General features: G+C 34.4%; 1 protein-coding gene across 4 annotated transcripts in view; it reads left to right on the top strand.

Moving 5' to 3' along the window:
• LOC105233006 (protein singed wings 2) overlaps positions 1-22,060 on the top strand; it is a 67,338-nt gene that overhangs the window by 30,640 nt on the left and 14,638 nt on the right. For 3 of the 4 annotated variants that reach the window (XM_049452107.1, XM_049452106.1, XM_049452108.1), the window contains 3 exons: positions 20,612-20,770; positions 21,535-21,703; positions 21,759-21,915. In XM_049452107.1, coding sequence (XP_049308064.1) covers positions 20,612-20,770; positions 21,535-21,703; positions 21,759-21,915 — 485 coding nt within the window. Of the gene's footprint in view, positions 1-9,909; positions 13,102-20,611; positions 20,771-21,534; positions 21,704-21,758; positions 21,916-22,060 lie in introns of those variants that run through there. The other variant, XR_007422264.1, reaches the window with a different exon arrangement.

Genomic DNA, 22,060 nt, shown 5'->3' with positions numbered 1-22,060 from the left:
ACCCCTGATGAATTTCATGTGGGTGTATGAATTAGCCCCCACTGAATTAACCCCCTCCGGGCAAAATGACTTAAGCCCCACCAATTTTACAACAAAATTAAAAATGGCGGAAAGTGGGGCTAAAGTCATTTTCGTGGGGATTAATTATTTTTTTTTTTAGTGGGGATTCTGTCATGTAAGAACCCCCACGTTTGGTGGGGCTTAATTCATTTTGATTGGTAGGGATAAAAGCACTTTCGTGGGGTTTAATTCATTTTAATTCCTTTTACGAAAGGTTAAAATCACTAATAGTCCACATTTCGTAAAAGGAGAAACCATAATTTTGTAAATTATAAATTTACAATTTTTCCTTTTACGAAAGGTTAAAATCACAGTGTACATTTCGTAAAAGGAGAAACCATAATCTAAAATAGAAACAGAGAGTGTGGCAAACAATTTTAATAAATTTAAATGCCCTTTTTGTCGTCAAGATGTTGACGAATATTTACACATTTTTCTTTAATTATTTTCTTTTTCTCACATTTTCATATTTTCATTTAATTCTTAACCTTTTTCTTTTGAAATATTACATACATATGTATAATTGAATTTTTGTTAAAATTTTGATTTAAAAACTTGAAGTTTAAAGCAAGCAAAATAAATTAAAAATGAAGTAAAGTGGGGCTAAAGTCATTTTCGTGGGAATTAATTCCTTTTTTTTTCGTGGGGATTCTGTCATGTAAGAACCCCCACGTTTGGTGGGGCTTAATTCATTTCGATTGGTGGGGATAAAATCATTTTCGTGGGGTTTAATGCATTTTTTTTCGTGGGGATTCCGTCATTTTTGGTCGGGAAAGATTCACTGAGAAATTGGTGGGGCTTAAGTCATTTTGCCCGGTGGGGGTTAATTCAGTGGGGGCTAATTCATACACCCATTTCATGTATATCGAAGCCACAAAAATTTTCAGATTTTTTCCTCGGTTACATTCCAAGGTATTTTCTATGTAAGTGTGATCCAAATTAGCGCTTAAGAGTCATAAGCTAGTTAGTCAAAAGCAAGCATTAATTTTCTGAGTGAACACCCGTGAAAAGGTGAAACACATCTACTCTTTTTGAAGATAGAATATCATACATTCCGAAAAGCTTTTGAAATTGAAACGCCACTCTGCTCAGATAGTCAACAGAATCTCAAAAAATTATTGTTTGCTGTTACGTACATTCATACATATTAACAAGTATGTAAGTACATATATGTATACTATTTTAAATTAATCAATGGTCCATTTCACGCTACCTGTATGTTATTTCGCGTTTATGTACCTCAACAAAAAGAAAAACAACGAACATGTTTTTTAGAGGGCCTTTACGTAATAGCTGTATATTTATCTTTATTTAGATTAATTTATCCTCCCGATCTGCACAAATTGTCCAATAAAAGCCAATGAAGTCACTTTCAGCATCTACTAATGCATTTTCATCATTTATTCATTTAACAATGAAAACAATTAGAAATTTAGCAAAATGGTTGTCGTTGCATAAGTATTGAAATGAAAATTAAAAGCTTATACCATAAATAACCTAAAAAGGGGTGTGTTCCGTAAAGTTTACGCATTTACATTGAAATTGTTTAAATTAGTTTTAATTGACGTATATTTTTAAAATGAAGAACTTGTTTTTTAGAGGTCAAATATATATGTCTTATCAATAAATACATATTAATATATTAGTAAATGCTTAAGGTTTACAAAGTGCGTTCCAAAGTAAACAGGACTTAAAAAAAAGCAGAAAAACAGAACAAATGGTTTTTTCGGCAAAATCAATTTATTTTACTCAAAATCTCCTTCTGCTTCAATACAGCTTTTTGCACGGTCAAAAACATGTCTAACGAGTGTTTTAGCTCGTTGGCCGGTTGGCCGCCAGTATGCCGGTGCCGGTGCAAGCTTTTGAATAGCCTCTTCCTTTCATGGGCAAATGCATTTTTCCGAAAAGGAAGAAGTCGCTCGGTGCAATATCTGGAGAATACGGGGAGTGGTCAATGGTTAAAATCTGATTTTTGGTCAAAGCGTCGATCGATGAGAGCAATTTTTGGACGTCAGTCAATATGTGCGGAACAAACCGTGCACACACCTTTCGTACGCCCAAATGTTCAGTCAAAATGCTATAAATCGATGTTTTGGAGATGTTCAATTCCATTTCCTCCTTCAAAATGTGCACGCGTGCCCGACCGGTGCAAAACGTCACTAAGAGCTAATGTGCCCACCTCTGGTCTAAGGCAACAGTGCCATCTCTGAAGGAAATGATCCGCATCAGATCGCTATAGCGTTTAGCTGTCATACAAACTGAACGATCGGAATCAAGTGCTTCTATTGAAAGATTTTTCTTTTCATGAGATATCTTCACAAATTTGGCACAGGAATACCAATTTCCAATTGCCAAATTTAATACGCTTTCTGTCAACTGATTGCAAAATGATTTTGAAATTTATTACTAAATTTGATTCTTTCAAATTATCTTAGGAATATAAACATTTGTCAAGAATACCTTAGAGCGTATATGCCATTCACAGAACACCATCCAGGATTCCTTTTTCGTTATACACGTTTGTTTGTAGGCATGTATATATGTATTATTTCGATTTAATTGTATAGTCTTCCCACTTCTTTCTTCATAAAGACACAAATATATGTATATTGAAAATCTAGGAATCCATGACGAAATATATAAAATTTTTACTTTGTATAAACTCCGGAAAACTTAACAATTATCCCAATCTCTCTCTTTGTCTGACTAAAATCTTTTAACTAGAGGGAATGTTTGCGCCCTAAGGTGCATATAATAAATCGAGCATTGTATTTGACTTCCAGAAAGTATAGCAATTGCAAGCAAATTCCCCTTAACACATACATATAACTCACAACAAGACCTCCGGTCGAAGAAATATAAGTATACGGTTATGGATTACGGATTGGTAAAACCGGCAGTTTGCGCTTAGTAAGTAAACAGTAATCACAACATTTATGAGTAGCTGAAGACCCTCGAAGGAAAATGTATCTAAATTTCGTTCGATGCACAGCTTTTGATAGCGTTTTTGCACAGGCCGCCAAGCGACCAACTGTTCAAACAATTGCTTGAGTAAGCATCGAGCGCATTTTCCCCATTTGCACAGCACACGAATTTACGCTCGGATCGACTTAAACCAGTTTTCTCAATTTTGTAGCAAGTCCAAGGAATTTTATAATATTTATTGGATGGTAAAGAGCGGAGATAAAGCAATATTTTTCCTATTTATGGCTTCAGATAAAGCCATTTTAAGGGTAACTATACCTCACTAACTACAAATTTTGGCTAATATTTATCACCACCCGTTTTCTCAAATCTGTAACAAGTCCAATGCATTTTATAATATTTATTGCATGGTAAAGAGCGGTGATAAAGCAATATTTTTCCTATTTATGGTTTCAGATAAAGTAGTCCTCACCAACTACAAATTTTGGCTAATATTTATCACCACCCATTTTCATACGAAGGTTTCACAGTGTTTAATTTTATTATCGCTATACAAATTAGCATATACGCTACTGTACTGACTAGGCAAAAAAAAAAACAAAAATAAATTTACAGCACATAAGTTACAAACAGGTATGCAAACATACATTGTGACAAAAAAAACCGGAATTTGTGAAAAAAACGCAAAATATTTTATTATTCATCAATATTTATTTTGTCGCTTTCAAAATTATTCCCACCAGATATAATACATTTATACCAACGATTTTTCCAGTCCTCGAAACGCTTTCTTCGATCGACTGAAACGGGTTCCATGGAGCGGCAATTTATTTTTGTGAACAAGAAAAAATTCGGTCACAATTGTACTCTTTAAAAAGAATCAGCTTTATCAGGACGAATCAAGCAAGAAAGCGTTTCGTACTCAAAATATCCACCAAATCATTCGAACGGACTGAGAGATGTAGAACTCTCTTGCCATCTCTCTAACACTTGCCTTAAGATTTTCTACCACCATATTCTTCATTTTTTAATATTTTAATCAGTTGAAGAACTGGAAGGTTGTACAGAACGAGGCATGTCTTCAACAATCTCTCGACCGTCTTTGAAGACTTTGTCCCACTCGTAGGCTTGTGTTTTTGATAAAACTGAACCCCATAAGCTTTTACCAACATTCGCAATGATTCCGCATACGGAATTTGATTAAGAAGTACAATATTTTACACAAATTCTATGTTCAATATTTTTATATATTGTAAAAATTGCAACGCACTACTGACCGACTGACTCAAGCAGCTGCTGTAAACAAACTGGTTGACAGATCGCGTTTATATTTGGCCTAGTAATTAAGGACAGCCCTACCAGCTAACAAAATACTTTTCTTGGAAATATCGTTTACCCGGAAAATAAAATTACAATTTCCGGGAGCTTTTTTGTACCAATGTATTATATATGTATATGTATCAGTACATGCATATATGTAACTAATAATAATAATAGCTCCAGCATTAAAGATATATTTATAAATCAAACATTTGCTTTATGGCGCACACTTAACTGCAGAAAAAAGAGAAAAAGAATAAAATCAAATGATAACAAAAACGATTCTATAACATATTGCTTAATGAAGAAATTAATTTGAAAAATATTAAACCAAAAAGGAGTTGAGTAATCCAATGGTGAGCAAACATCAGTGTTGGGCATTTTTGCGCACTAGACTTTAAGTCAACTTGCACCAATTATGTTTATAAGAATTGCTTACTACGTATTAAAATCTTATCTGAACAATGTTTGCATACAAATTAATTTATAACCAACTATACACCCACACAATCTTAAATTTCAATTTAAGATTTCTTAAGAAATTTTATTTACCGTAAGATACTCACTTTAATGCTAGCAGATCACCGTGAAATACTCCCACCAGTTGATGTAAAATGCGGTTATGAGACCTAGACACCTAGCTCCTCCTAGGTGGCGGAGAAACCAAACAAACGAAAATTTTGCGTAAGAATTCAACATATTTCATATGAAAAAATTGTGGATGGATTACATTCATACGTATTTGCTCATTTATTAACTTATATTATAGGTCATAGATTCGCTTAGTTTCTTTACTGCATTTTACTTTCCTAAAATCAAACCATACAATTTTATAAAGATAACTCCCACATTGCTCGATATATTCGCCATAACGTCGGTTAGAATAATGACAACGATTGTATGTGATGCGGGGTTGGGGTCTGTTTCTTCCATTTTCGCTTTCCCACTATAATCTATCTAATATTTGACCTTTACTTTATTTTGTATGCATAGATATCTTAAGTATTTACCTATAAAAGCCAACGAGTAGTTGCAATATGGTATATGTATATGAAGGTGTTGACCAGATTTCATCCATCTATGGCGGATATATTGTATATGCTTTTGAATTTCATTAGGATACCTCACAGATTAATCTATACATATAGTATAAAGTCAACCAAAAGTTTAAAAATCATTATATAATGCTTCGAGTCAATTTGACTAATATTTTTTTTTTTTGTAAAAAACTTAGCTTGTAATAAGTATGTCCATTAGGGTTTCCGTTATTTACCAAGTTGACTGTTTCCACTTGGGTATCGTCAAAATCGTTTCTTTTTGACCTAAAAACTATTTTGTAAACAAAGAAAAATTTTTTCGATGCCGTTTAACCCTGCCTAAATAAGGATACTTTTCCTATTTAGTTAACATGGGATTTTTGCACTATTTAGCAAATAATTCTTATTTCGTACATTATACTCTTTAACTTACCAACAATGCTCAATTCTGCTTCTATTATGATCCCTTTAGACGGAGAAATTTTCATATTGGCGCAAAAAATTTATTACATAACCTTTGGAAGGGTCAAAATTTATTTGTATTGATTATTCTAATTATTTTGCTTTAACTACTTACGAATTAATCCTCTTTAGTTTTATACCATTAAGTATTTGTATGAAATAAATAAACTAATAAATATACAATTACCTTCTCACCTCAAAAGTTGAAAGCTTAAGTTAAACCATATCAAAACATATTCAATTTCAACCACAAATCTATAAGACAAGCTCTTCTACTTATACCAAGCATTCACGCTAGTTGCTCATACGCAGTGTCTTACACACTATAGACTCGTCAAACGAGCAGTAATCCCGCTTATTGACTTGAGCTAATATGTATAGCATTTTTTGCGCCAACATCTAAAGGGATCATAATAGAAGCAGAATTGAGCATTGTTGGTAAGTTAAAGAGTATAATGTACGAAGTAAGAATTATTTGCTAAATAGTGCGAAAATCCCATGTTAATTAAATAGGAAAAGTATCCTTATTTAGGCAGGGTTAAACGGCATCGAAAAAAATTTTCTTTGTTTCCAAAATTGTTTTTAGGTCAAAAAGAAATGATTTTGACGATACCCAAGTGGAAATAGCCAACTTGGTAAATAACGGACACCCTATTGTACCATACAGTGCGGGACATGCACACTTTTTAAAAACCAAAAGACGCCCTTCTATACTTTACTCCCTTGAACCAGGGTTGGAAAAATTTTTAGAAAGGCTTAAAAAGTTGCGAAAAAAATCAATTACATTCCTCCGAAACTTAATGTTCATCGCCGAATGCAGATATAAAGAGATGACCAACTCTCCTATCACTGGAAATGTATGAACCGCTCACCTACCGAACTTTGACAGTTGACTGGTTTGGGTAGGTTTTGACATGTTACAATTGGAATTACTGGAACGGCCAGATTACATTTATCCAAAAACGGAGGGATTTGTTGCCGCAGTTCAAGATCACTAATAAAAAATGTAAATCAAAGAAAATGGAAAATTTAAACATATTTCATGAAATGTTTTACAATTCGATGCATAGTCGAATTAATTTCAGGCTTAATTCACCTTATTACGTATTGAAAGATCAAAAGTCAGTTGTTTTAATATTTACTTCATATCGGAACTGTACAGTTTTGTGAACAAAAAGAGGTAAAAATATTTTGCAGGTTTTAGAGTTTCGCATTAATATTTGTTTTTATTTACCTTTGTGTAGTGGCAAATTCTAATCACTGTTAGGAAAAAGTTACATATGTATATAAGTTATACATGTATCTAAAACCAATTTTATTTAATAAGAAAACAGCTCATTTTAAAACTTCACAATACCATGTTGTTGTTCCTACCAATGCATATGTGATAAAACTGTTACTGGTGATGATGCCAGTTGTAAAAATTCATTTTAGTTACAATTGGGAAATCTTTTCACAAGTTGTGGGCTTTTATATGTACATATGCAAGACAGTTTTATATATTTACACATATAAAAAAGAAAAGATATTTGTGACCATAATATACATTTTCTTTAAACATATTGAAGTTCCATTTAAAGAAAATGCTTATATAGTATATAAATATACTAATTGACTGACCCCACATGCTTTGTTCTGCGTAAAATTATGTGTTTTGAAATGAAAAGAAGTTGAATTCACGTTGTGTTAAAAATCTTTTATTTTCGATTTTTCTAAATTTTTTTGAATGTAACGCAGTTTGATAAACAACATTTTTTGGTTTCTATTTCGGTGCGTAAATGTACAGAGAAGATGGTTTTCCAACTCGGGAACACGCCACGTTTAACTGGCGCGCACTCATGCAGTCGTAGTTATGATAACTTGGCAAATTTGGCATAAACATTCGTGATGAGTTCATATTTCGTTGAAGTGAATTGACAAAAGGCAGATGGAATTGATATCAAACTACTGGAACCGAAATTTGCCTATTTCCAATTCTTATCGAATACAATGTAAAATGTCTTCGGCAATTTAATTTTGTTCGTATTCCAAAATTGACGCGGATTTGAAGGCTGATATGTCGAAATGACCATCGCGAAAAGTGTGCGAACTTTAATGGCATGCGAAGTAGTTAACGAATCGTCCATCGTTTGTTTCCATTGATTATCATGTTCCAGCAATTATAAATGCTGGCCTGTTTCTCAAAAAGTTGCACACACTCTACCATTCACAGGACGCAATGACTCAAATTAAGTTAAACCGCGTACATTAACATTGACCTTGCTTCCTGCATAACTATTTCTTCGATGATGCATTCCATGTATAATATCAAGGTATTTTCGAATAGAGCAATGTTATTGAAAACGGATCACTGACGAAAGTTGAGAAAAAACTCGCCAATTAATTTATTTATTAATTATTAATTTTATTGCTGCCGGTGTTTCCACCGGCTGTATTGTATTCTCTGGGTAGAAATACACTCTTTGGCCATTCTCCAAATTAACTGCAAGACTCACAACAGTCGGAAAACGTTCATAAATTAAGTGTAAACATCCTACAAAGCGCTTTATTGCAGTTCACGTATCGACCATATCGTTCAAGACCAATTACCGCCATGTTGTTTCCTTCGGTGACGTACTTACAAACGTACTTTATCGATTAGTACGATCCATGTGTTGTCAACTTCGATATTCACTCTTCTAATTTGAATGCTGAATGTTAAGCCATTGTTATGTGGGTGGGTGGTGAGCGAGCCCGATAGCGTGGATATCCATCATTTCCAGTTTGTTTTTCCGAAAGAAAAGCACGTGGATAGTGTTTCGTGCATTTGTTGTCAGACACACAAACCGAAGTACTTCGTATAATATTGGATCTTTCTCTGGATCAGGAATTACCGCAAAAATCCACCATCCCAAGAAGAATGTGTGCGTGCGGCAAACCTCTCTTTTGCCTCTCAACAGAGTACATCTAGCATCTAACAGCACCACATATACGTTGCTTCAAGATAAAGTCCATCAAACATGGTAGCTTTTTGTTTGAAAGCTTTTGTTTGCTGTGACATCATAACGATCCCTTGCTGATTGACCACGATCCATAATTCCGCACGTATGTCATCGCATCCTGTGAGTACTCGGTCATGGGCTTTGGGCTGCCAGTGGATGTTGATGCCAAAAAGAACGCCGACCGATATTTGCGCGACCTCTTTGTGGCATCGTAACAAATTTCAATCTGTAATTGATAACTATGTGGGTTAGTTTCCTTTTCACTAAATAATTTTCAAAAGCCAGAATAAAAAAAATCAAATGATAAATTTGAAAGCTTGAAATAAACGAAAAAAATAAAAATGTATATGAAAAAAAGTTATTATTTGGAATTGTCCAATTATCCGACTTTTATTCACGAAAAGCATACGGTTATTGTATTTCTAAACCTTCCCCGATCCACAGCGAACAACCTCGGAAAACTTCATCAAGATTGGTTGAACCTTTCTCGAGCACTAGCGTTACTAACAAACAAACATTAATTCGTTTATATGGGGAAAAAGAAAAGGGTTGTTTTTAGGGGTTTTCCGGCAATTATTTGAAATTTTTCTTACTTTTCACTTAGAAAAAAGAATTGTCCAAATTGGTCCAGGCATGGTTGATTTATGCGCTTAGCAACACATTTTGCGATTCATTTTTATACATATGTCGGCGCACCCTAATAGTGTGTGGATATTGGTATGCGTGTGTGAGTGTATGTGTATACAGTTTAGGGAATTTCTTTAGAAGTCTAAGTTCCTCATTATTCGATCAGCCGTTAGTTGTGCTGTGATTGGTTGTCTTTTCAAGAAGTACCGCTTTAGCGGGGCGACAGCGTGGCGTCGCCACCGTCGAGTGTGGTTTGCTGCATGTCGTCTCTTCAAGGAGTATCGTTATAGCGGGACGACAGCGTGGCGTCGCTATCGTCGAGCGTGGTTCGGTGGTTGGTTTAAAAGGAAGAAAACGACGTACATAGAGACAGTCGAGTTGAGGACTTGATCTAGTGAAGTTGTGTTAAAAAGTTAATAGTGAAGTCGTGTTAAAAAGTTAATAGTGAGAAGTGAGGAATATTGTGAAGTGAGGAACTATTGTGAAGTAAGTGTGAAACCGAAACGCGCTGCGCTCTAACAATGTCCAACGAAGATCATTGTATTCCGACATCAGAAGTGGAATCTGCCCATCTGCCTCAAGCATTGGATGGACCATGGCGTACTATGATGGAGTTGCAGAACCAAAATTTAATTGAACTTGTGCGGGCCATAAGAACAACGGTACCTGATGTGGGGCAGAGCAAATCAGTGCAACTGCCCAAATTCAATCCAGATAAAGCAGGCGCCAACGCTTTATCGTGGTGTAATACGGCTGAAATAATCCTACAAGAAAACGTATTGAAAGGCAGTGCGTTGGTTATAGCCTTAAGTTCCGCAATGCAGGGAAGCGCTTCGCAGTGGATTTCGCAAGTGTGCTACGCTGATATTACTTGGCTTGAGTTTAAAGATTTGTTTATACAGCGCTTCGACACTATAGAAACACCAGCTGCCATGTTTCTTAATATGCTATCAAATCGACCGACTGATAGCGAAAGTCTGGCAATCCATGCAAGCCGCATGGTTACCGAACTAACGACGAAATGGCGCCAAATGAAAACTGAAGAGATTGCTGTGTCTGTGACCCTTACGTTGTTGGCAAGCTTCGATAGCCGATTGCAGCGTTTAAGTTTCACATCAAATATTCGAAGCAGAGGCGATTTACAGTCTGAATTAAAAGCGTTCACCTTCAATAAAAGGAAAAGTGGTGTTATGGAGCAAAAGTCCGAAATTTATTCTAAACGGCAAAAACAATCATCAATAGAGTGTCATTTTTGCGGAAAATTGGGCCATAAAATGTTTGAATGCAGATTAAGAAAACAACAGAATCACTTTGCGAGCGACAAAACACGACATGGCAAACACGATGGTCACCGAGAAAAATCAAATGTAACTTGCTACAAGTGCGGAGAATTGGGTCACATATCTACCCAATGTACAAAGAAGGAAGTTGATAAGAACAAGGCATTCAACCGGGAAAAGCGAGTGGAACAGTGCAGCGTTGCAGTACCTAAAGGATGCTTGAACCACAGAGACCAAATTTTTGAAATCACCTTTGATTCAGGATCGGAATGTTCGTTAATGAAAGAAAAGCTAAGTATAAAATTTTCTGGTAAAAGATTCAATAACATTGTTATGCTAAAAGGTATAGGCAGTAATGGTATATGTAGTACTGTACAAATATTAAGTAACGTTAAGATTGACGATAATTGTATTGAGTTTTTATTTTATGTAATAGGCGATGATGATATGCAAAATGACATTGTCATTGGCCGTGAAATACTTAATCAGGGTTTTAATGTTGCTATTTCATCAATCCAATTTAAAATTTCATGAACCAAAAAGGTTAATTTATATACTGGAAGCGAGCCGACCGATATTGGTGCTGGGCTTGGGGGACGAGATGGGGTAGAGCTACATTCATTGTTAGCAAAGTACTCAAATTCATTATCTTGACATGACGTTATTGAAAATGTGATTGTGACCAGTGCCAAGTTTTGAATAAAATTGCGGTTCCAAGTTCTCCCAGTTCAATATTAATTATAGTCTCGAGCACGTAAAAAAAAAGGAGAACAAAAATATGCTAATGCTATATGGTTGAAACTGGAGCACGGTCTTGGCGGGATGTGTTGGAAAAGGTGCGGTTGGCAATCAATTGTACAATCAGCCGTCCTTTAGAAATGTTATTGGGAAAGGCGGCACGTCCATTAGGTTTACTTCCACCTGGTGACATAGAAAATGTTAGACACAAAGTTGGTGATTTTGTGTTACTTAAAAGTGAAGGAAGACGTCAAACAAAGTTAAGTCTGAAATTCAAGGGACTTGAATTAGTAAAGGTTGCAGAAGGTGACAGGTACATTTTGGAATTCTTGACCAATGGGATGAGTTGTTGATATGCAGGCGAGGATTTGAGAAGGTTGCCAGAGGCGCAAGTGCCCGAGGAATCGAATGTGTATGATGGTGATGATGAGGATGTTGTTGCAGGTAGAGAATCCGTTGCGAACGGTGAAGAGAGTGAAAATGAAAATATTGAAAGTATTGAGGGTGTTGAAGTTTGAAGAAAATGAGAATGAAGATGTTGAGAATGTTGAAATCACGAAAGAGAGTGAAGTAAACGAATAAGAATGACAAAGTATATGAATGGTTGGCCAAAGAAAATGGCAGAATACTCAGATCATAATGCAAGCACAAGTGCAAAACAGACTAATGGTTGTTTTGATCATGGCGTGTGGCGCATTTGATTGAGTAATGAATTGATTATGTGACAGTAATGTAAAAGTTGAAGGAAACTGTTGAAAGAGACAGTAATAAAGGAAGTTGAAAGAGACACTGTTGAAAGAGACAGTAATAAAGAAGTTGAAAGAGACACTGTTGAAAGAGACAGTAATAAAGAAAGTTGAAAGAGACACTGTTGAAAGAGACAGTAATAAAGGAAGTTGAAAGTTCAAAGAGACATTATAGTTGCTTAAGGGCTTATAATGATGTTTGTAATAATAATGTGGGCACAAGTGCAAAACAATTGTTTTGATCATGGTGTGTGGCGCATTGGATATTATAATTTAAAACCTATGTGGTTAATGATAATGTGAAAATGAGCTGTGTTAAAGAAAAAGATTTTGTATTAGTAAGAAGGAAACAGAAATATGAAGATGTAATTTGTCAATCGAAATTATAAGATGAAAAATTTAAAGTTAGATTTGAATAAACTTTTATAAGTTGATTGAAAGGTAACATAGCATTTTTGGTAAAATTGCACGAGGTCGTGTAATTGTCAGGATGGCCGTGTCGGCGCACCCTAATAGTGTGTGGATATTGGTATGCGTGTGTGAGTGTATGTGTATACAGTTTAGGGAATTTCTTTAGAAGTCTAAGTTCCTCATTATTCGATCAGCCGTTAGTTGTGCTGTGATTGGTTGTCTTTTCAAGAAGTACCGCTTTAGCGGGGCGACAGCGTGGCGTCGCCACCGTCGAGTGTGGTTTGCTGCATGTCGTCTCTTCAAGGAGTACCGTTATAGCGGGACGACAGCGTGGCGTCGCTATCGTCGAGCGTGGTTCGGTGGTAGGTTTAAAAGGAAGAAAACGACGTACATAGAGACAGTCGAGTTGAGGACTTGATCTAGTGAAGTTGTGTTAAAAAGTTAATAGTGAAGTCGTGTTAAAAAGTTAATAGTGAGAAGTGAGGAATATTGTGAAGTGAGGAACTATTGTGAAGTAAGTGTGAAACCGAAACGCGCTGCGCTCTAACAATGTCCAACGAAGACCATTGTATTCCGACACATATATGTATAAGATATAAGATGATTTTTGATATTTGATTGATAAGATAAGATCTAAGTTGCCTCTGGAAATGTATTAAAATAATAATACGCGCTTTAGAAAGGGAACACATATTTTCCAAAAAATAAAAATATATAGCGCGGTATAGCACTATTAATTGAGAGGGCTAAGCACACAAATATAATACAAACGCTAAAAAATGTGTGCTGAATGCTCATTTGTGCAAGTACTATATAGAGATTATTAAATACCTGTATATAGAAACTATTTAAATCTTTTTATGGTATGTTAAAACAACTGACTTTTGACCATTCAATACCCAATAAAAGGATTTAATCTTTTTAGCTCTCAATCAATAAATGATTTTTAATAATTTTCCATTGAAAATATTTCATAAATTTATTTAATTTTCATTGTTTTACATTTTTTATAAGTGATCTTGAACAATGCAACAAATCCCTCAGTTTACATATTTTTTTAATAAGATTTCAATCTGGCCACCGTTCGTTTCCAATTGCTAAACATCAAAACCTCCTGAACTCGAACAGATGTCAAAGTTCAGGAGGTTACGACTTTTAGCAATTGCTCTCTGAATTCCAATGAGAGATGAGTTGGGCATCTCTTTATCTCTGATTCTGCAATGAACAGTTTCGGAGGAATGTAATTGATTTTTTTCGCAACTTTTTTATGCTCTTCCTTCCATAAACTGATATTCCCCTCATCTAGCTCTCGTTCGCACTTTGCTAACTTTGTGGGCAAAAAATTTGCCCATCCCTGTTTTAGACAATAATGCATGCCAAATTTCGTGAAGATATTTCGTCAAATGAAAAAGGTTTCCATACAAGCACTTTATTCGGATCTACTTCGAAAGGCCAATCTTGTAATAAGGAAAAAATAGACAAACCAACATCACGTTATGTTTGATCGAAAAATGGAGGAGTCAACTCTTTATAACACAATAATATTTTTACCAAATATCTGTTTATACCTCATAGTAGAAACGGCGAACACCGCAAAACCACAGCCCGAATCAGCTGATGCGACCTATCTTATTAGAGCGCATTGTAAATGATTAGCCAACACAGCTTCTACCGCCCGAATCAACTAAAAAGTGAAAATTGATTTTTTGACACCTAAGCCCCCTTTCCGTAGACCAGGTAACATATTTGAAATTTTCTTAAACTAACTCAAAATCAGAGTCCAATGCTATTATTTATAAATATACAATATAAAGTATTTTTAATAGTTTGATTTCAGTTTTGATATTTTATATTATGAAAAATTGTAATTGAAAAGTTAGATGTGTACAAAACTATATATGCGTATTGAGCAATGGCAACATTGTTGCCACTACGGGCTCAACTTTTGGTGGAATCTCATATCTCGGGACCCGACGCACCAATTTTGACTCAGTTTAGTACGCCGTATTCTTTTCATATTTCCGTGACACAGTATGAAACCAGGCGAAATCGGATTACATCTACGCCTACTTCCCATATAGCACAATTTTAAAATCCATTTTCTAGATTCTTTCACTTTCCTATCAAGAAGTAATAAATATCAAGAAGTAATAAATAAATAAATAATAAAGTGACCAAAAATTTTTATAATCCAACCAAAACTGTTCCAGACCCTAGGTACTGAATACGTGGACCCCAGTACCTATAGCTGACTTTTGACATGTGTGACATAAACAATTAAAATTCAGACAGAATCCTTTCCTGACAATAATAATTCTGCATATCAAAAATGGCTTGGCCAAGTGACTTTATGCTGGATATGTCGGTCAATATTGGAGTTTCCAAATGCAGATGATGAGAAAAATATGAAAATGGAAGTACTATTTTCAGAAATTCAAAAGATAATACAGAATATATTTTGCTCATAACAGTATATTATTGTGTGTAAAACAGATACAAAATATATATAACTATTACTAGGATTTTCCAACGACTTTGCTCCATATAGTTGGTGATTGTATGTGCGGTATATAAATGAAACCCAATGACCATTATTTAGTATGTGGCATGATAATAGTTAATGAATCGATACTACCCCAACTCCATATCCTACATATTTAAAATGATTTTCTAACAAACCTTATGCTGAATATGTCGGTCAGTGTATACTATAAGTTAGTTGGGTAGTCGAAAAGAATCTTTTCGTATTTTGTCAATAAATGTGTATATCTCCAGTACTACCAATTACATTGTGTCATACCATATATTAGGTCTACAACTTTGCTTCCGCCGTTTTTTTTATACCCTGAACAGGGTATATTAAGTTTGTCACGATGTTTGTAACACCCAGAAGGAAGCGTCGGACACCCTATAAAGGATATATATAAATGATCAACCCCATTTCTTGCTTTGCCAATAATGTATCTTAAAAGTCCGAATAAATATGACCGATCTTTTGGGTTATAAGGACCTTAAGATCGATAATCAATTGCTTTTTAGGTATCTACCAAAACAAGTTTAACAACTCGGACTAGTTTGACGGCCTATAAATTGCAAATCGCTAGAAGATAAACTTAATCTCAAATAGTTAATGCAAAGGGTGAATAGCCTTTTTCCTTTGTGCACTATACGAAGCATACTTCTACTACAACATCACGTCTGCGCCAACATCTTTCAATTTAAGCTGGAAAAAATAAAAATTTTCTAGCCTCTGTAGCACTTACCGTAGCTGTGATTGCACTTTTCCATTCGGTAGTTAATTTGGGACCAATGTGTGTCAGCGGTATTCAATATTCTATTCCATCATTATAGAACCGTGTGCACCATAGACCCAACAAAATCGGCGCGAGCGATACGGTGCGTTATATAAGGGCAGATCACAAATACAATCATATGCTTCCAAATGCAGATGTTCCAGCAGTATAGTGAGAGAAATATGAAAATGGATGTACTAATTTCGGAAATTCAAAAGATAATTGTTTTGTGGAATAAAAGCCATTGACATTACAAAGACAGGCGAAGTACCTAAAACGAAAGGCTCCTGAAGTTTAATTTCATTTACTTGCAATTGGGGATACAGATTATGGAATTCGCCAAAAATTAATCTGTCTTTATACATAATTATACACGATTTTATTCTCTTACGTTTCGTTTTGCGATTTCTAAATATTTTTAAACTTAAGGGATCAGTAGCGTAATTGGGCCTGTTTTCTTCAAATTTTTTTCATAGAAAATTTTATTCACATTTCATGAGGTATGTATATTGATTTCTCATGTTTGGATCATCTGAAACATAAAAACCCTATTTATTCTTAAAAGTACGTGAATGGTTATCGTCCCTATTAGAATCATGAAAATATGTTGATAAATAAAAAAGTATTTAACTTTTTTTTTTTAATTTTCCCCATGTTTTTCACATAAACTTTGTCATAACATTGTCAATAAATAATAAAAAAGAGGCGATAGCCAGGCGTTTGTAAACATTAAAAAAAAAATAAGGAAATCGGTTGAGTAGCTCGACCGGAATCATGTCCGTCAGTTTAAAAAAGTGTGTTTTGAGAAAGACGCGTTTAAAGTTTGAAGCGTGCACTCCGAGCGTTATTATTATTTTTGGGCCTTTTTCGAAACCTTCCAATGATAAAGTGGGTTTCTACATTAAACCTAAGGGTATAAGGGAACAGAAAATGCGAAAAAGCAAAAATTTTTAAACAAATTAATAAATTGTTTTCTAATAATAAAATTTACCGCAAAGCCGTGTCCGTATCTATGCTGAACACGGGAAAGAAATTCTCATGATCGTTCCCAAATAAACTTTTTGCTAAACTGAAAATTATGGATTTTGTTGTAAGTCAGTATATATGTCTGTATATATACAGTATAATATATATGTATATAGATAATATATACATATATTTACCACCTTCTGCTATGTAAATATTGAAATTTAACTTTATTACTTTGCCATTGGTCATCCATTGCATGCATGCGCCGCTGGTCCTAAAGTTAATTTTATACCTGTAAAAATTTATACAAATATACTACATTTGTTATTACTCTTTTATTTTTTCTACGTTTAGCACTAAAGTGTTAATTTAACTGTCACAAGTTTCATGCAATTGGCAATTGAAGCTAGAAATGTGAGTTATTTGTTGTTACCAACACTCGGTACGGTAGCCGAAGTGTTTAACACTTATGAATAAACAAATTTTGGCCCCATGAATATTTATTTACAGTGATACTGACTGACTGATTCCTAAAATATATCATTTTATACCGGTAGGAATATTTTGTTTGAAGAAAAATTTTGTAAACTCCAAAAGTATTTGAATGTAATTATCAATATGTTATCGATTTACTCATCATTTATTCACCTCGACACATCACTAACGGCTAAACTCTTATATTAATAGGGCGGGAATCATATATTATCCGTTTTCATACTTAGAATTACCGATCTAAACGGGGTTAAATCTCTGAAATAACAGCCCTTGGCTGGATAAAATATAAGTGCTGAAATTTTATAAATTTTCCCATAAAGCTCATCGCTATAAACTAACGTCTCGCTTTCTCGCAGGGTATTTTATACTCACACAGGCAGGTATACTTATAGAGCCCATACGCGACACACAAGTGCGTTCGATCGGTATGTGTACGCATGCGGTTTACTCGTGTATAGGCTTGTGCGCGTACCGATCCAAGTTCGCGAAAATTTTTGACTTTTTTTGATCGGTGCGCGAACATGTGTGTCGTGTATGGCGTTGTCTGTGCATAAAATCTCATTTCTCTCGTGTCGCCGAACAGCGAAGATCGCAGACAATTGCAAGTGTTAAGCGGAGAGCCTGCTTTAGAGGCTTCAAAAAATAAATTTTTTTGAGGATTTTTTGGGAGGGAAAGAAATAATTGATTCAAGCGAAATTTCTAAGCTTTATAGTTATATATTTGAACATCTTCCACAAGTTTTTTGAATACGAAATCTTTGATATTTTGCCTTTGGGAAGCAATTGCCCGATGCATCTCGCACGTGCATTTTTCGGACGGTGGGCAGAATGCAGGTCGCAATTTCTATCAGAAAATTCAAAGATATTCAAGTTTTTTAATAACTTATCTTCTAGTTAGAAAATTCCAAAAAAAAGTGTAAAATTTTACAAATTTTTTAAAAATTGAAAAATGTGGTTTTTGACCAAAAAATTTTACTTTATTTTGTTTAAAAATATGTTCAAACTTGAATTTTCTTAGTTTTTATTTAGTTTAAATAGAAGATAATTTTATGCCAAAGATAATAGACTTTGCCCCAATTACAATTACTTTGTCCGCCTATCAAGAATAATCATAAAAATGAAAAACCGAGAAATCGCGCTTCAAAGTTTTCGCTTTTTGCCCAAGCGCTCATATACTATATGTATTTGTTAGACACTCGGTCACTATTTCCCTTCTAGCTTCGACCATATTTCGAATTCCAATCTATTGTTTGTTGTTAGATAATTTTTAAAGAGATTTAAGCAAAAAAAAAATCGATTGTTTGAAGCTTCTAAAGCAGGGTTCCCCCCTTAATAAAGATTTCGTATCAGATCAATAAATATCTTATAAAAAATGAATTGGCAATTTGGCAAACGAAAAGTGATAATTCGAAGAACTTATTAAGGAAATACAAAGAAATAGATAAAAGTGCTATATTAGAAATAAATTCGAAGAAATGTTTCGTCGTGTATGGGCGAAACGAATTCACACAGATCGAACACACTTGTGTGTCGCGTATGGGCCTTATTACATATGTATGTGCGTAACATACATACATATGTATATATATAAATATATTTTAGAGATAGTCAAATTTAGCAAGCTTAGCATAACTCCTTATATAAATATTTGCACAAACATTTTGCAATGAATTAGCGAATAGAAGAATTTAATTTTTGATATGCCCTTATTGTATATGAATATAAACCTACATATGTATGTAACATCCAATATGCAATAACATTCGTACGTAAGCAAATTAAACAAACAAAAGTAAAGTGTTTATAAGTAAAATATTAAATGATTGTCGGCAACTCCATGTATTTTTTCCTATAGAAAAGAAAGGCTCCGACTCACATTTTTATACCCTGAACAGGGTATATTAAGTTTGTCACGAAGTTTGTAACACCCAGAAGGAAGCGTCGGAGACCCTATAAAATATATATATAAATGATTAGTATGTCGAGCTGAGTCGATTTAGAAATGTCCGTCTGTCTGTCCGTCTGTCTGTATACGAACTAGTCCCTCAGTTTTTAAGATATCGTTTTGAAATTTTGCAAACGTCATTTTCTCTTCAAGAAGCTGCTCATTTGTCGGAATGGCCGATATCGGACCACTATAACATATAGCTGCCATACAAACTGAACGATCGGAATCAAATGCTCAAATGCTTGTATGGAAAACTTTCACATTTGACCAGATATATTAACGAAATTTGGTAAAGATTATTTTCTAAGACAACTGAGTAATCTCCGAAGAAATTGTTCAGATCGGTTAACTATAGCATATAGCTGCCATACTAACTGAACGATCGGAATCAAATGTTTGTATGGAAAACTTTCACATTTGACCAGATATATTCACGAAATTTGGTATATATTATATTCTAAAGCAACAATGTAATCTTCAAAAAAATTGTTCAGAACGGATTACTATAGCACATAGCTTCCAAACTGAACACATAGTTGCTAACAGAAATGCACCTGTGAAGGGTATTTAGCTTCGGTGCAACCGAAGTTAACATTTTTTCTTGTTTGAATCAAAATCAAAACATTTTACTCAAATAACGGACGCTATTTATTACTTTGAAGCGATTTTATTATAATAAACTAACTCGTCAGGTCCTTTTCGAAATTTGTCTTATAAATTTTAGATTTGATCCCACATCGGTACTTTAGGACCTATTAACTTTAAGCTACTGCTTTGTAACTATAAAAGCCTTTTAGACAAATTTTATATTTATTTTTTTTCCCTCTATAATATAAGCTCATATTCCTTCTATATCAACCAAAAAATTGAGAGAAACTTTTATTTAATGATGTATGATTGAAGTTTATGCTTAAAATATCTCTTTGTCAAAAGAAAATTTAATGAAAAATCTCTATGCTTACTACTTCACATATGACGATATTCATATTCCATGCATGTAGTATGTATGTATACAAATTTATATGCAAATATGTAAATATTGTATACTACGAGTTTAGCGCTGTTGACATTCATTTAGCCCAGTTATTAGTTGTACAAACACCACAGATTAGATTCAGCAAACACTCCGCGAATAAATATTGACCTTTGTGAATTCGCATTAACTAGTAAAGGTGTCACTTAAGTCTAACTAGCAGAAGCCAAATATTTTCCACCCATAAAAAATATTAACCGTGCGTTGAATTAATCTGATATAAGCAAAATGTAAAATATAATAAAATTGTAGTTTGTTTTAAACTCTCTTGTTCTTTATTTTACAGCGTTACAAATGTGGAATATATCTCACATTATAATCAGCACAATTTTACCTGTGAGGGCTGGAAGCGGGCTCCCGAGGCGGCAGCGGGTAATTGCACACGTTACGGCCGTAATGGAGCTCTGCGCTGTTATGGCGGCATAAGTAATTTACCCGCAATACCGTAAGTGGGTTTTTATCTTAAGAATAAGTATTAGCAATAGATAAATCGTAGGATTATAATTAGACACTTGTCAAAGTTCAACTGACAGTTTTACAAATGATTTTAATTTGTGTCAATGTTAAGACATGTTCTTTAATATCAATCCCAGATTGAAATGGATATATCAAGGAAAAAGCCAATGATATTTCGTAAATTTTAAATCAATAACTGATATAGCATAGAGCATTTTGTATCCATTTTTAATCAAACCCTGATTTTATAATCGCTTAAAAATTCGTATGAAAAAGCAGAAATAATAGGAAAATCTAGGGTCATATGTACTATACCGCATGGGGTAGACACTTACTGTATCAATGTGACAATATTTCCCATTTGCATTTAACAATGCGTTGCGTCGTCTAAACCAAAGAAGGAAAAAGTCAGAGAGTGATCGAAAGTTATATCTCACCAAAGGCTGAAATTTCAGTAGGTTTCCTTAAAACTATTTTGATAATTTATTGGGTTGATGTTTGAGATCTTGACTACTATTTTGTCTTGGACTTTATCTCTCACAATGTCGAACTTTTAAGTAAATTTTCAACATATGTAAACCTTACATGACAATTTAGAGATTAATATCAATGTGTATACTAGTTATTACGTGAGAAGCTATGCCAAACGTCAAATAATATGTATTTGCGTCAAACACTCACATTGCAAAACTTGCAAAACTTCTCCTATTTATTTATATTTTCGTATTTTTTTCTTTTAATTTGAACGCCCAGCGAACAAAAGATGCACCGTTTAGAGGATATAATTTTCTGTGGCTGGCCGAAGCACACCTTCAATCCCATTACCGATTTGCAAGCATTTCCGAAAATACGCTCGCTCATTATCGAATACAGCGAGATGCGAGAGTTCGTTTTCGATTTTCCCGAAATGTTTTATCTACAAGTAAATTTTACCAAAACTATTTTAGCATATTTAGTTACCACCCTATATCGCTTAGAGCATCAATATATCATGGACGAATCTATCTCAAGTAAATGCGCGCACCTTCAAGCGTGTACACGCCCTACGTGTCGTCGATCTACGTTGGAATAAGTTGGTGCAATTAGATGGGCCACTCCTGTTGCCTCGCTACTTCGAGGAACTCTACTTAGCTGGCAAGTATCTAGTATATGTTAATAACATACAAATTTAATTGTAATCCATTCACAATTTCGTCGAACAATGAATATTGAATTCTTTCACAACAACTGGCGGTATTTTCCGACTTGCAAGTTGCAAGAGTAGTACACCCTAACTTAG

Source organism: Bactrocera dorsalis, chromosome 3, assembly GCF_023373825.1.
Source record: "Bactrocera dorsalis isolate Fly_Bdor chromosome 3, ASM2337382v1, whole genome shotgun sequence".
Lineage (NCBI taxonomy): Eukaryota > Metazoa > Arthropoda > Insecta > Diptera > Tephritidae > Bactrocera > Bactrocera dorsalis.
Note: the sequence above shows the minus strand (reverse complement) of the source record. Positions and strands in the feature narration are given on the sequence as shown.